The 14,010-nt window shown below is 42.0% G+C and overlaps 1 protein-coding gene across 3 annotated transcripts in view; it reads right to left on the minus strand.

Annotated features, from left to right (window-relative positions):
* Nucleotides 1-14,010, minus strand: part of MYO19 (myosin XIX) — a 411,745-nt gene that overhangs the window by 120,313 nt on the left and 277,422 nt on the right. For all 3 annotated transcript variants that reach the window (XM_069756629.1, XM_069756628.1, XM_069756627.1), the window contains one exon: nt 5,626-5,739. In XM_069756629.1, coding sequence (XP_069612730.1) covers nt 5,626-5,739 — 114 coding nt within the window. The remainder of the gene's footprint in view (nt 1-5,625; nt 5,740-14,010) is intronic.

Below are 14,010 nucleotides of genomic sequence, written 5' to 3' on the forward strand. Positions count from 1 at the left end.
AAAGCCAGTGACTGAGGGCAGATATTAACTGTAGCTTGGGAAAGTTTCTGAATATTTTCCCACGCTACAAAGTTCATATGAGTTCATGCCGCCAGGGGGCGGAGCTTCGGTAACGTCACCGCTAGTCACCGAAGCTCCGCCCCCTGAATTTCATTCATTCCCAGTCTTTTACAGCCGGGAGCGGCAGCATTAGCAGCGCTCCCTGTTGTAACTGTATTTAACCCCTTGAGATGGATTTACAGAGTGGGACTTGATTGTACGGCTGACAGGTATAGGATATTTTTGCTTTTTTATTTTGGAATTTTTTTACAGGAGAACGAGGGTCTTCGGTTGGATTAAGCGTGCAGTAAACATATTAAAAACCTGTGTGTTTATTTCACTAAAATACTTCATTCTTAATGTGTGTTTTTTAACTCTTTCCTACTATTGGATTAATAATGGATAGGTGTCTTATTGACACCTCTCCATTATTAACCAGGCTTAATTTCATCTAGCAATAGCAAGCTGACATTAACCCCTTATTACCCCATATGCCAATGACACAGAGCAGTGGGAAGAGAGAGGCTAAGTGCCGGAATAGGTGCCTTTTCTGGGGTGGCTGGGGGCAGATGTTTTTAGCCAGGGGTGGGGCCAATAACCATGGTACCTCTCTAGGCTATCAATATCTGCCTTCAGTCAGTGGCTTTCACTCTCTGGTGGAGAAAATTTCGCGGGAGCCTACGCCAGTTTTTTCTGTGAATTAACCCTTTATTTTAACACCTACAGCTTCCAAATTTTACACACTAACACTTCTATGTGTCTCACTGACATATGTATATATTAGTGATGAGCGAGTACACTCGTTGCTCGGGTGATCTCCGAGTATTTGTGACTGCTCGGAGATTTAGTTTTCATTGCCCCAGCTGAATGATTTGTGACTGCTAGACAGCTTGATTACATGTGGGGATTCCCTAGCAACCAGGCAACCCCCACATGTAATCAAGCTGGCTAGCCGCTATAAATCATTCAGCTGCGGCGATGAAAACTAAATCTCCGAGGAGTCACAAATATTCGGAAAACCCGAGCAACGAGTACACTCGCTCATCACTAGTGTGTACACCTTATACATATATATATATATATATATATATATATATATATATATATATATATATATATGCTACGTGTAGACATGTATTTTATCTATGCTATTCTAACAGGTCTGTGTAATTTTACTGTACACCGCACTGAATTGCCGGCTTTTCTATAGGACACTGGTGCATATTTCTCACAAGTCACATTGATGTTCTGTGTGGTGTGCGAGTTTTTCTCGCACCCGTAGACTTGCATTGGCATATCTCGGGCGTAATACGGTGACAAAAGCAGCATGCTGCGATTTCGTATGCATGTAGAATACGGCCGAGAAAACAACGGATGATGTGAGCTGCACCATAGATTAACATTGGTCCGAATGCTATGCATTTTTTAACGCATAGCATCGGTCCATATTACGCTCTAGTGTGACTCCGGCCTAATTGTGAATATAGTGGAACCTCAGAATATGACCACGCAGTTACTGAAAATAAATCTATATACAAAAACGAACATTGATTTTACTGCCATATTGTGACCATATAGTGGTAGATACCAGTTCTACAGAACATATAAGAGATCACAATACAGTTACAGAAGGTGACTTACTGCTGACGTTCTTTCTGATGGAATCATTCACTTTCCCGTCTTTCCATCTGGCCCAGACCGACATGACGTCTTCTCCAGCCACGACTTGTCTGCAGATATTACAACAAAGACACATTTGACGTCTCTCATTTCAAGCACCATCCACATCTATCCTGAATCTGCACAAACTCCTCATCCTGCTAATACCCCACTGCTGAGCCGCTGCTGCCGTATGTGATCCTATTACTGCACCTGCTGTGTGGTACAATAACGGCTCCTCCTACTGCCCCACGTAATGCCACCACTGTGCCCCTTACATAGTAATAATGACTCCTTTGTGATCTCTAGATAGTAAAATTTCCCCCCCCTAGAAAATATTAATGCCCTTTGCTAGTGCCCTCCACATTTTCGCCCTAGAAAGTAATAATACCCCATATGCAACTTTGATGGTCACAATACTCTGAGTGCCCCTATAACAATAATGCTTAAGTGCCCACTTAACATTTAATAATGTCCTCTAAGTTCCCCCATGTACTGCTCCATTATACACAGTATGGTGAGCTCAAATCTTCCCTATACACAGTATAATGCCTCCACATCTCCCCTATACACAGTATGATGATCCTACAACTCCCCTATACACCGTTTGATGTTCCCACTGCCCCCCTTTACACAGTATGATCTCACTGCTCCCCTATAGTTTGAGCCCAATACTCCCCTTTACACAGTATAATGCTGACAGAGCTCCACTATAGAAAGTATAATGCCCCTCAGAGCCCCCTATATACAGTGTAATGAGCAAACAGCTCCCATATGCACAATATGCCTTCACAATTCCCTATACACAGTATGATGGGCCAGCAGCTCCCTTATACACAGTATGATAGGCCCGCAGCTCCCTTATACACAGTATGATGGGCCCGCAGCTCCCTTATACACAGTATGATTGGCCCTCAGCTCCCTTATTCACAGTATGATGGTCCCGCAGTTCCCTTATACACAGTATGATGGGCCCGCAGCTCCCTTATACACCGTATGATGGGCCCGCAGCTCCCTTATACACAGTATGGGTTTGCAGCTCCCTTATACACAGTATGATGGGCCCAAAGCTCCCTTATACACAGTACGATGGGCCCACAGTTCCCTTATACACAGTATGATACGCCTGCAGCTCCCGTACAAACAGTATGATGTCCCCCACAGTTCACCTGTACACAGTATTATGGGTCCATAGCTCTCTTATACACAGTATGATGGCCACGCTGCTCCGTCATGATTTGGCAATCTGCAGTTACAAAGTGACTGCAGACATTTATTCCACGCCTTTATCAACTTTATCGTAATAAATTGCTTATTATTAAATTATTAAAGCACCACTCTAGCAGGGTTTTTTTCCCCACTGCTGGAGTGGTGCTTTAAGAGCAAGTCCCCGTCCCCGGTCATATACTCATCCTCCGGCGTATTCACCATTTTGTGACACTGCTGCAGTGCCGCGGCTCAAACTTGTGAGCGCAGCTTCTGACTGGCCAGAAGTTAGAAGCTATGTGACAAGCGCTCAATGTAAGACTAAGAGTGAGAAAGAGGCCAGAATGACGATCTCATAGACTTACATTGATTAGTGACCTCCGCGCCACTCCATGAAACACTGGAGCCGCGGACAGGTCACAAACTGCAGGAGACGGAGCCAAGCAGAGACAAAAACAGATGAAAACGCCAGAAGGTGAGTGTTACACAGGGGGCAGGGGACTTGGATTTTCAGCTCCGCTCCAGCAGTGAAATTAAAAAAAATATGCTGGAGTGGTGCTGTAAATGTGATGCAGCTCTTGGTTACTGTATGGGGGCTTCTTATACTAATACTCATAAAAGACCCAGGTGGTAAGTATCAAAAGCCACCTACCCCCCATCTCCAGCCTCCCCAGACAGCAAATATTACATGTGATGGAGTACATATAATATCATAACAAAACATTATAATATTCAGCCCCAGTGCCCTGTCCCCCCTCCCCCACTTCAGCCCCAACAATAACCCCATGTCACATCCGCCCCCTCAGTGCCCTGTCCCACCTCACCCACCTTCAGCCCCCACAACACCCCCATGGTCTCACATTCACCCCCCTAGTGCCCTGTCTCCCCTCCCCCACAATACCCCCATGGTCTCACATTCATCCCCCAGCGCCCTATCCCCCCCTCAGCCACTTTCAGCCCCCACAATACTCCAATGGTCTCACATTCATCTCACAGTGACATACCTGAATTTAGTAAACCTAATAAGTTCCATCCCCACTTACTGATGAAGTTTACAGGCAGGATCAGGAAGTGTATAAGTGAAATGTAAGGTGGGTAATAGGACCCAGCATGCCTGAGCCATTTACAGCATGCACAGAGTGAAGAAAAACTGCAGTCGGAAAAAGCTTCATTGTGAGGTCAGACAGGCGACACCATTCACTGCAGGAGGGAGACTCTGCGGCGGGCCACTGTGCTAGCCATCTTGCAGTCTCCGTCAGACGGTAGCAGACATTATACTGCTTTGCTCCTATGTGGTGTTCTCCCTCATCACAGAAGTGGCCCCGCCCTGGCTCCTGTTGGGCCCCTTCATGTGACAGGGCCCGGGGCGACGGACCCCTCTGCCCCCCCCAGTAGCTATACTACTGTATACAGTTTTGTAAATTTTTGTGTGCGAAATTATCAAAAATTACCGTATATACTCAAGTATAAGCCAACCTGAGTATAAGCCAAGCCCCTAATTTTGCCACAAAAAACTGGGAAAACTTATTGACTATTGAGCTTAGGGTGGAAAAGGCAGCAGTTACTGGTAGATTTAAAAAAATAAAAATAGATACCAATAAAAGTAAAATTAATTGAGACATCAGTAGGTTAAATGTTTTTGAATATCGATATTGAATCAGGAGCCCCATATAATGCTCCATACAGTTCATGATGGGCCTGATAAGATGCTCCATACAAAATACGCCCCTTATATTGCTCCATAAAGTTCATGATGGGCCCCATGCGATGCTCCATAGAATATTATGCCCCATATAATGCTGCACAAAGATTAATAATGGCCCCATAAGATGCTCCATAGAATAATATGCCCCATATAATGCTACATAAAGGTTGATGGCCCCATAATATGCTCCATAGAATAATATGCCCCATATGCTGCTGCGATTAAAAATAAAAACAAAATGACATACTCACCTCTCGTCGCTGGGGGCCAGGTGTCGGTGTCCTGAGCAGGCGGGGACACCGGCGAGCTATGGGGGCCAGATGCCGTTGACGCTGGCTCAGGCCCCCTGCACTTGCGATATTCACCTGTCCTCATTCCATCGTCGCACGCCGCTGTGTTTTCCGGCTCTCTGCAGTGACTGTTCAGGCAGAGGGAGTGCACTAACCACGTCATTGCGCCCTCTGACATGAACATCACAGCCAGAGGACACGGAAGACACAGCCCAGCGGTGGAACGGAGACAGGTGAATATCGCATGGCTCACCCTCCCGCATCATACTGACCCTCCTGGCGTGGTCTCTGCACTTCCCTGCTTCTCCGTTGTCCCGGGGCGGCAGCTCCTTCCAGTGCTGAGAGGTCACATGGTACCGCTCATTAAAGTAATGAATATGCGCTCCACGCCTATGGGAGTGGAGTCGCGTGCATATTCATTACTTTAATGAGCGGTACCACGTGACCGCTGAATATAGGAATAGCTGCAGGCGTCGGAGACCATCTGAGAAGCAAGGAAGTGCAGAGACCGCGCCAGGAGGGGGTGAGTATGATCTGACAGCCGCCGACTCCTGCTGCTCCCCATCCCCCGCGGGTCCCCTGGGACAATGACTCGAGTATAAGCCGAGAGGGGCTGAAAATCTCGGCTTATACTCCAGTATATACGGTAAATAATTTTTTTCTGCACTATATTCTAAGACCCTTACCTTTTTATATGTTTCCATAGAAAGTTTTATAAATACTTACCTCATTCAGCAATGAAAAAATACTAACTGGACTCCCTTCAATAAGTTCCACGCAGCGCTTATTGTCTTGGTAGCTGATAAAAGACCATTCAAGGGCTTCTGATGCATATTCATCCTTTAAACATGACAAAATATAGAATTTCAGACTAAAAATATTTATTAATCAGTAAAACATGCCATAGATACAAGACCACATATATTTTAAGAACTAGGTCCCAGAAAACGACTTACTATTCCAAAATGGCTCCTAAAAGCCTAAATATGAGCTGCACAACAATAATTTTGACCCAATGGTACAGTAGGGTTTTTTACCAGTGCTAAAGGACATGATTGTGAATTTATGGACAAAGTTACAAAGCAAGTTGTAAAGGGCACAAGTTTAACTTAATGGGAATCTGTCAGCAGGTTTTTGCTACCGGAAAGGAGCATGATGTAGGAGTGGAGACCCGGATTCCAGTTATGTATCACTTACTAGGCAGTGTGTTATGGTTTTCAATAAAATTAGCGTGTTATCAGCAGGAGATTATCCCTACAGTTCTAGTTATCTAGGTGCCATGTAATTCTCCTGCTCAAGGTAACTGCGCCCCTGGCACTGATTGCTTAGGAAGAAAGCTGATAAAGAAAAATGTCAATCTATAGTGTGGGCAAGGTTATACTGAGATCATCATTTAGAGAACTGGTAGTTCTGCAGAAGAAACCAGAGACATTATCAAAATGATGAATAACAAAATTATATTGTTCTGACCCTAGCTCTTCAGATTTTCTGTGTGGGCAATGACATTTGAAGTGCAAAAGTAGCATGTTATCTGCGAAACTGCCAACAACAAATACTTGTTTCACAGCAAGAGGGAGTGTGGAAAAGAGCTGGGACTTGAGGTGAATGTATACTGCACGATTATCATACACCAGTGTTTCTAGGAATGCTCGCTTGTTTCATAATCGTGCAGTCTAACTAATCACTCAAATCAACAAGCAAAATAATTGTTTGTCAGGGGAAATGATATTTTGAGCTGCACAAAAGATCAACATTCTTGGCAGCGCAGACATCTCTGTAGGGAAATGTTATTTTGCGAGAGGCTATCATACATTACAATGGAAAGTATGGGGAAGCACACCATATAGGTAGCTGGTAGCTAGTGATGGGCGAGTGTGCCTGCCACTGCTTGATACTCGAGCCGCGAAGCACTAAAGCTGGGGTATCTGTCCGACTTTCTCAAATGGGGTATGCCTTGTTGTTGGCTGTTGGGAACACACGAATTGGCCAAGCTATGCACCAAGTACCTTCGGTTTTTACTTTTCTACAGCATTAATGCAATTCCAACTTCATATATTCAATATTTGCACACTATAGCGTTTCAGAGTGCTGCTTTAATTTGCTGGTTACATACAGAGTGGCTCTCTTAACTTACACCTGTTTACACATGTTTTTCTGTTTAGAAGTGACTGTCAGTCTTTCAATAATAATATTATAACAATATTAATCTATTTATATAGCGCCAACATATTCCACAGCGCTGTACAGTTTTTCCACACATTTTCATCGCTCACAATCTAAATTCTTTTGATATCATGTTGGGATAGTCATGACATTTCAATCGCTTCTGATAGAATTTTTTTGGTGTTGTGACCAAATGCGGAGGTATACACAATATTTTGATCATAAGTGTAAATCCGCAATTCTGGAGTTTCAATTTCTTTTGGGCTTTTAACATATGGGATGAATCATTTTACATTTTAATAGATGGACTTTTTTGGACACAATGATACCAAAGGTGCTTTCTTTGATTATTTTTTTTGGAATAAGAAAATAGGGATGATGAACTTATATGGTAAGTTTTTTTTCCATTTTTTGTTACTATATTTATATATACACAATACATTATCGAAAAAACAGTGCAACCATTGTTGCACTGCAGTAGCAGATGTTAGGACTTTTTGAGCATCACAATATTTCATCTACTTTATTAGAGCGCTTACACAAACATCAAATCACCTATTACCCAATATCAGCTATATATGTATATATGTCTATTATAACCTACTGTATTTATGGATTAAATAGATGGATTATAACCCATGCATTCTCTCATATGGAGGTGAGCATTCTTTTATATATACTTACCATATATCCTCATTGCATTAATTATATAGATGAGGCTTTTTTATTTACTTACATATCAGCTGTCCTGTCACCTCTGTAACAATTAATGCCAACCGTAATATTTAAGGGGTTTTTGCCATAACCCTATTTAGGCAGATATAAATTCACCTCTACACGACTCCCCTTCTTCCCACAGCTATAACTATTTTTCAGTCAATATGGCCATGTTAGGACTTGTTTTTTTGGTGGACGAGTTGTACTTTTGAGCGAAACCCTTGGTTTTAGCATATAGTGTACTGGAAAACAGGAAAGAAATTCCAAGTGAGGTGAAATTGCAAAAAAATGTGCAATTCTATATTTGTTTTCATTTTTTTACCATGTTCACTAAATGCAAAAACTGACCTGCCATTATGATTCTCCAGGTCATTACGAGTTTGCAGATACCAAACAAGTATGTTTTTTTATTTAAGTGGTGAAAAAAATCCAAAGTTTGTAAGAAAAAATGGAGACATTTTCTGAGACCCATAGCGTCTTTAATTTTTGGGTTCTAGTTATTACTTTTTGCGTGCTGAGCTGACGTTTTTGTTGATACCATTTTGGGATAGAGACAATTATTGATCACCTGTTATTGCATTTTTTGCAGTGGCCAAAATGAAACGTAATTCTGGCGTTTTTTTTTTCCTCGTTACGCCGTTTACCAATTGGATTAATTATTTTTATATTTTGATAGATCCGGCGTTTCTGAAAGCAGCAATACCAAATATGTGTATTTTTTTTTAATTGTTTTATTTTTAATACGGCAAAAGGGAGGTGATTTGATTTTTTTCTTAATTTTTTTAATATTTTTAAAAACAGTTTATTTCACTTTTTACTTGCTTCAATAGTCGCCATACAAGACTTGAAGCTGCAATCGTCTGATTGCTGGCGCAACACATAGCAATGTCTTGAGCCCTGCTATGTATAGCAGAAATGATCATCTGCTATGACCGCCACACTGTGGCCAGCATTCATAGCAGATCAGCAATTACAAGCACGGGGGTGTGTCCTGCAGACCCACGGTTGTAATGCCAACCCATTGGGCTGATCAAATCCGCTGTCATGTGGCTGAAAAGATGGGGGCCCAGCACCGGAGACCGCACCAAAGACGGGAAGGCGGCCTATGACGTATAGGTATGTCATAGGTCGTAAAGGGGTTAATAACTCCCTGTCACTCAATGTTGTGATTTAATAAAAAAAATCCTTATTGTGGGATAACTCCTCAATTACCAAGGCACACAATAGTGGTCTAAGATATATATTCAAATTTTTTGAAGACTGTAGTCATCTTTTAATATTAGTATATTTTAACTCAACTAATAAAAGTTACCGGTACATTTTATTTCACATAATATCCTTCTACTCCCTCCCTAAATAATTAATTATTTTTCATGAGAAATAACACTATTACTGGCGATTGTATCCTGCTGTTTTTTATAGTTTTCTCTGTGGCTTTATGCCTTTCAATTCTTCCTTTTCCTACCCTACACTCTCCATAGACTTCTATAGGCAGCAACGTTTTATTGGAACCCTCAATGATATTAAAAACCGCCTTCATTGAAGACAGATCTAAGCAGCAAAGTCATACAAGAGGTGTCTAATAAGTTGAAAAAGAGACATTTTACTTTAGCCCCTTAATCCCATATGACGTACTATCCCGTCAATTATAGCGCTCAAAATGTGGAGACGCAAAAACTATTTTTTGCAATAAAAAGCGCCTTTTAGTGTGTGACAGCTGACAATCACAAAAATCCGCTATAAAAACGCTATAAATAGTAAATCAAACCCCCCTTTGTGACCCCCTTACTTAGGGAAAAATAATAAAATAAAAAAAATGTATTTAATTCCATTTTACCATTAGGGTTAGGGTTGGGGCTAGAGTTTGGGCTAGGGCTACAGTTAAGGTTGGGGCTAAAGTTAGGGTTAGGGTTGGGGCTAAAGTTAGGGTTGGGGCTAAAGTTAGGGTTAGGATTACATTTACGGTTGGGGTTAGGGGTGTGTCAGGGGTTAGGGGTGTGGTTGGGGTATGTTCGGGTTAGGGGTGTGGTTAGGGTTATGGGTAGAGTTGGGATTAGGGTTAGGAGAGTGTTTGGGTTTGGATTTCAGTTAAAATTGGGGGCATCCACTGCTTAGGCACATCAAGGGCTCTCCAAACGTGACATGGCGTTCGATCTCAATTCCAGCCAATTCTGCGTTGAAAAAGTAAAACAGTGCTCCTTCCCTTCCGAGCTCTCCCGTGCGCCCAAACATGGGTTTACCCTAACATATGGGGTATCAGCGTACTTCGGACAAATTGGACAACAACTCTTTGGGGTCCAATTTCTCTTGATACCCTTGGGAAAATAAAAATTTGGGGGGCTAAAAAAACATTTTGTGGGAAAAAAAAAAGATTTTTTATTTTCACAGCTCTGCGTTATAAACTGTAGTGAAACACTTGGGGTGTTCAAAGTTCTCACAACAAATCTAGATAAGTTCCTTGGGTGTCTAGTTTCCAATATGGAGTCACTTGTGGGGGGTTTCTACTGTTTGGGTACATCAGGGGCTCTGCAAATGCAACGTGATGCCTGCAGACCAATCCATCTAAGTCTGCATTCCAAAAGGCGCTCCTTCCCTTCCGAGCTCTGCCATGAGTCCAAACGGTGGTTCCCGCCCACATATGGGGTATCAGCATACTCAGGACAAATTGCACAACAACTTTTGGGGTCCAATTTCTCCTGTTACCCATGGGAAAATACAAAACTGGGGGCTAAAAGATAATTATTTTGAAATAAAATGTTTTTATTTTCACGGCTCTGCGTTATAAACTGTAGTGAAACACTTGGGGGTTCAAAGCTCTCACAACACATCTAGATAAGTTCCTTAGGGGGTCTACTTTCCAAAATGGTGTCACTTGTGGGGGGTTTCAATGTTTAGGCACATCAGGGGCTCTCCAAACGCAACATCCCATCTCAATTCCAGCTACCCTTTTTCTCCTGTTACCCATGGTAAACTAAAACAAATTGGAGCTTAAGTAAATTTTTTGTGAAAAAAAAGTTAAATGTTCGTTGTTTTTTTTTTAAAACATTCCAAAAATTCCTGTGAAACACCTGAAGGGTTCTTCTTGACTGTGGTTTTGAGCACCTTGAGGGGTGCAGTTTTTAGAATGGTGTCACACTTGGTTATTTTCTATCATATAGACCCCTCAAAATGACTTCAAATGAGATGTGGTCCCTAAAAAAAATGGTGTTGTAAAAATGAGACATTGCTGGTCAACTTTTAACCCTTATAACTCCCTAACAAAAAACATTTTGGTTCCAAAATTGTGCTGATGTAAAGTAGACATGTGGGAAATGTTACTTATTAAGTATTTTGTGTGACACAGCTCTGTGATTTAAGGGAATTAAAATTAAAAGTTGGAAAATTGCAAAATTTTCACCAAATTTTTATTTTTTTCACAAATAAACGCTGGTAATATCAAATATCACAGAAACGGCCGTCGTCCACTCTCCACTACCGCACCCTCCTGTGAACCTGATGTCCTAACATGGATGTATAAACTTGTACAAGCTATATCCAATAAAGAGCACGAATACACAGCAAAAGAAAGGGTGAGTGCCGCATATTTACTTGTTTTGACCTATATAAGGTGTGCTTAATTATTAGGCAACTTCCGTTCCTTTGCAAAATGGGTAAGAAAAGAGATTTGACGGGCTCTGAAAAGTCCCAAATTGTGAGATGTCTTGCAGAGGGATGCAGAAGTCTTGAAATTGCCAAACTTTTGAAGCGTGATCACCGAACAATCTAGAGTTTCATGGCAAATAGCCAACAGGGTCGCAGGAAGCGTGTTGGGCAAAAATTATGCAAAATAACTGCCCATGAATTGTGGAAAATCAAGCGTGAAGCTGCCAAGATGCCATTTGCCACCAGTTTTGCCATATTTCAGAGCTGCAACATTACTGGAGTAACAAAAAGCATAAGGGGTGCGTTACTCATGGACATGGCCAAGGTAAGGAAAGCTGAAAAACGACCACCTTTGAAGAAGAAACATAAGATAAAACGTCAAGACTGGGCCAAGAAATATCTTAAGACTGACTTTTCAAAGGTTTCATGGACTGATGAAATGAGAGTGACTCTTGATGGGCCAGAGGCTGGATCAGTAAAGGGCAGAGAGCTCCACTCCGACTCAGACACCAGCAAGGTGGAGGTGGGGTACTAGTATGGGCTGGTATCAAAGATGAACTTGTGGGACCTTTTCGGGTTGAGGATGGAGTGAAGCTCAACTCTCAGATCTACTGCCAGTTTCTGGAAGACAACTTCTTCAAGCAATGGTACAGGAAGAAGTCGGTATCGTTCAAGAAAAACATGATTTTCATGAAGGACAATGCTCCATCACATACCCCCAACTACTCCACAGCGTGGCTGGCCAGTAAAGGTCTCATAGAAGAAAAAATAATGACATGGCCCCCTTGTTCACCTAATCTGAACCCCATAGAAAACCTGTGGTCCCTCATAAAATGTGAGATCTACAGGGAGGGAATACAGTACACCTCTTGGAACAGTGTCTGGGAGGCTGTGGTGACTGCTGCACGCAATGTTGATTGTAAACAGATCAAGCAACTGACAGAATCTATGGATGGAAGGCTGTTGAGTGTCATCATAAAAAGGTGGCTTTATTGGTCACTAATTTTTGGGGGTTTGTTTTTGCATGTGAGAAATGTTTATTTCTAAATTTTGCGCAGTGATATTGGTTTACCTGGTTAAATAAAAAAAGTGAGATGGGAATATACTTGGTTTTTATTAAGTTGCCTAATAATTCTGCACAGTAATAGTTACCTGCACAAACATATCTCCTCCTAAGAGAGCCAAATCTAAAAAAAACTCCACTACAACTTCCAAAAATATTAAGCTTTGATATTTATGAGTCTTTTGGGTTGATTGAAAACATAGTTGTTGATCAATAATGATAATAATCCTCTAAAATACAACTTGCCTAATAATTCTACACACAGTGTAAATCCCCAGTCTGCCACAGAGAGTTACCGGTGATATTCACATTTTTACCTTGTGAAGGCTTGGAGCTATAGCAGTCGGCTTACATCCTCTCTGGAGCTCATTCCCCTTGTCTCTCAACCTTTTTGTCTTTAGTTTAGAGGGGGGATTGACCAGTGCTCGTGCCCTCCCCTCCCTATCCAGGGCCTAGCTCTAGGGAGATACAGGGTTTAGGTTCCTACTCTGCGATTTGTGAGGAACCAATTTAGGGACGGTAGGGTGTGATCAGATCTGATGGGTTCTCCACTCCACATCAGACTATATGAAGGAAGCAAACAGACAACTTATGGACACATGCTACTACAAAAAATTGGAGTCGGATCCTACCCAGGATTATTACAAGGAACTAAGCAAGTTGGTATCTTGTCTGCCCGACGAATCCATAAGAGCAATGACCTGATACCGGAAAGTCCAAGAACAGGGACATTCTACATGCTTCCCAAAATCCACAAACCTGGAAACCCAGGAAGACCAATTATCTCATGTGTGGGCACCCTTACTGAGCAGATATCTGGTTGGGTAGAGGGTATTCTTAAACCCCTTGTAAATGATACACCCAGCTTCATTCAGGACACAACTGACCTATTGAATAAACTATCAGCAATAGGATCTCTCCCAGAAGGAACCATCCTGGCCACCATGAATGTGGAATCTTTGTACTCCAATATCCCACACCAGGATGGATTAAATGCTTGCAAATTCTTCCTGGAAAACACAGGGACTGATGCAAATTCTGTGGTGAAACTTATAAAATTCATCTTCACCCACAATTACTTTGAATTTGACAAGAAGATCTATCTACAGGCGACTGGCACAGCAATGGGAAGTAAAATGGCCCCACAGTATGCAAATCTTTTCATGGCCAAGCTTGAAAGCGACTTTTTTGTCCTCATGTCCCATCAGGCCTCTGGCGTAATACCGCTACATTGATGACATTTTAATCATCTGGACGGAGTCTGAGCCACAGCTAAAGACGTTCCATGAACAGTTTAATCAATTTCATCCTACCATCAACTTGACACTCAACTACTCCTGCACTGAAATTAACTTTTTGGACACCATCATTAAGCTGCGGAACAATAAAATAAAGACATCCCTGTATCAGAAGCCAATCGACCGTCCAACATACCTTAAATGGGACAGTTTCCATCCAAAACACATAAAAAACTCTATTGTCTACAGCCAAGTCATCAGATACAATTGTATATGTTCCAACCCAAT

Source organism: Ranitomeya imitator, chromosome 3, assembly GCF_032444005.1.
Source record: "Ranitomeya imitator isolate aRanImi1 chromosome 3, aRanImi1.pri, whole genome shotgun sequence".
Classification (NCBI taxonomy): Eukaryota; Metazoa; Chordata; class Amphibia; order Anura; family Dendrobatidae; genus Ranitomeya; species Ranitomeya imitator.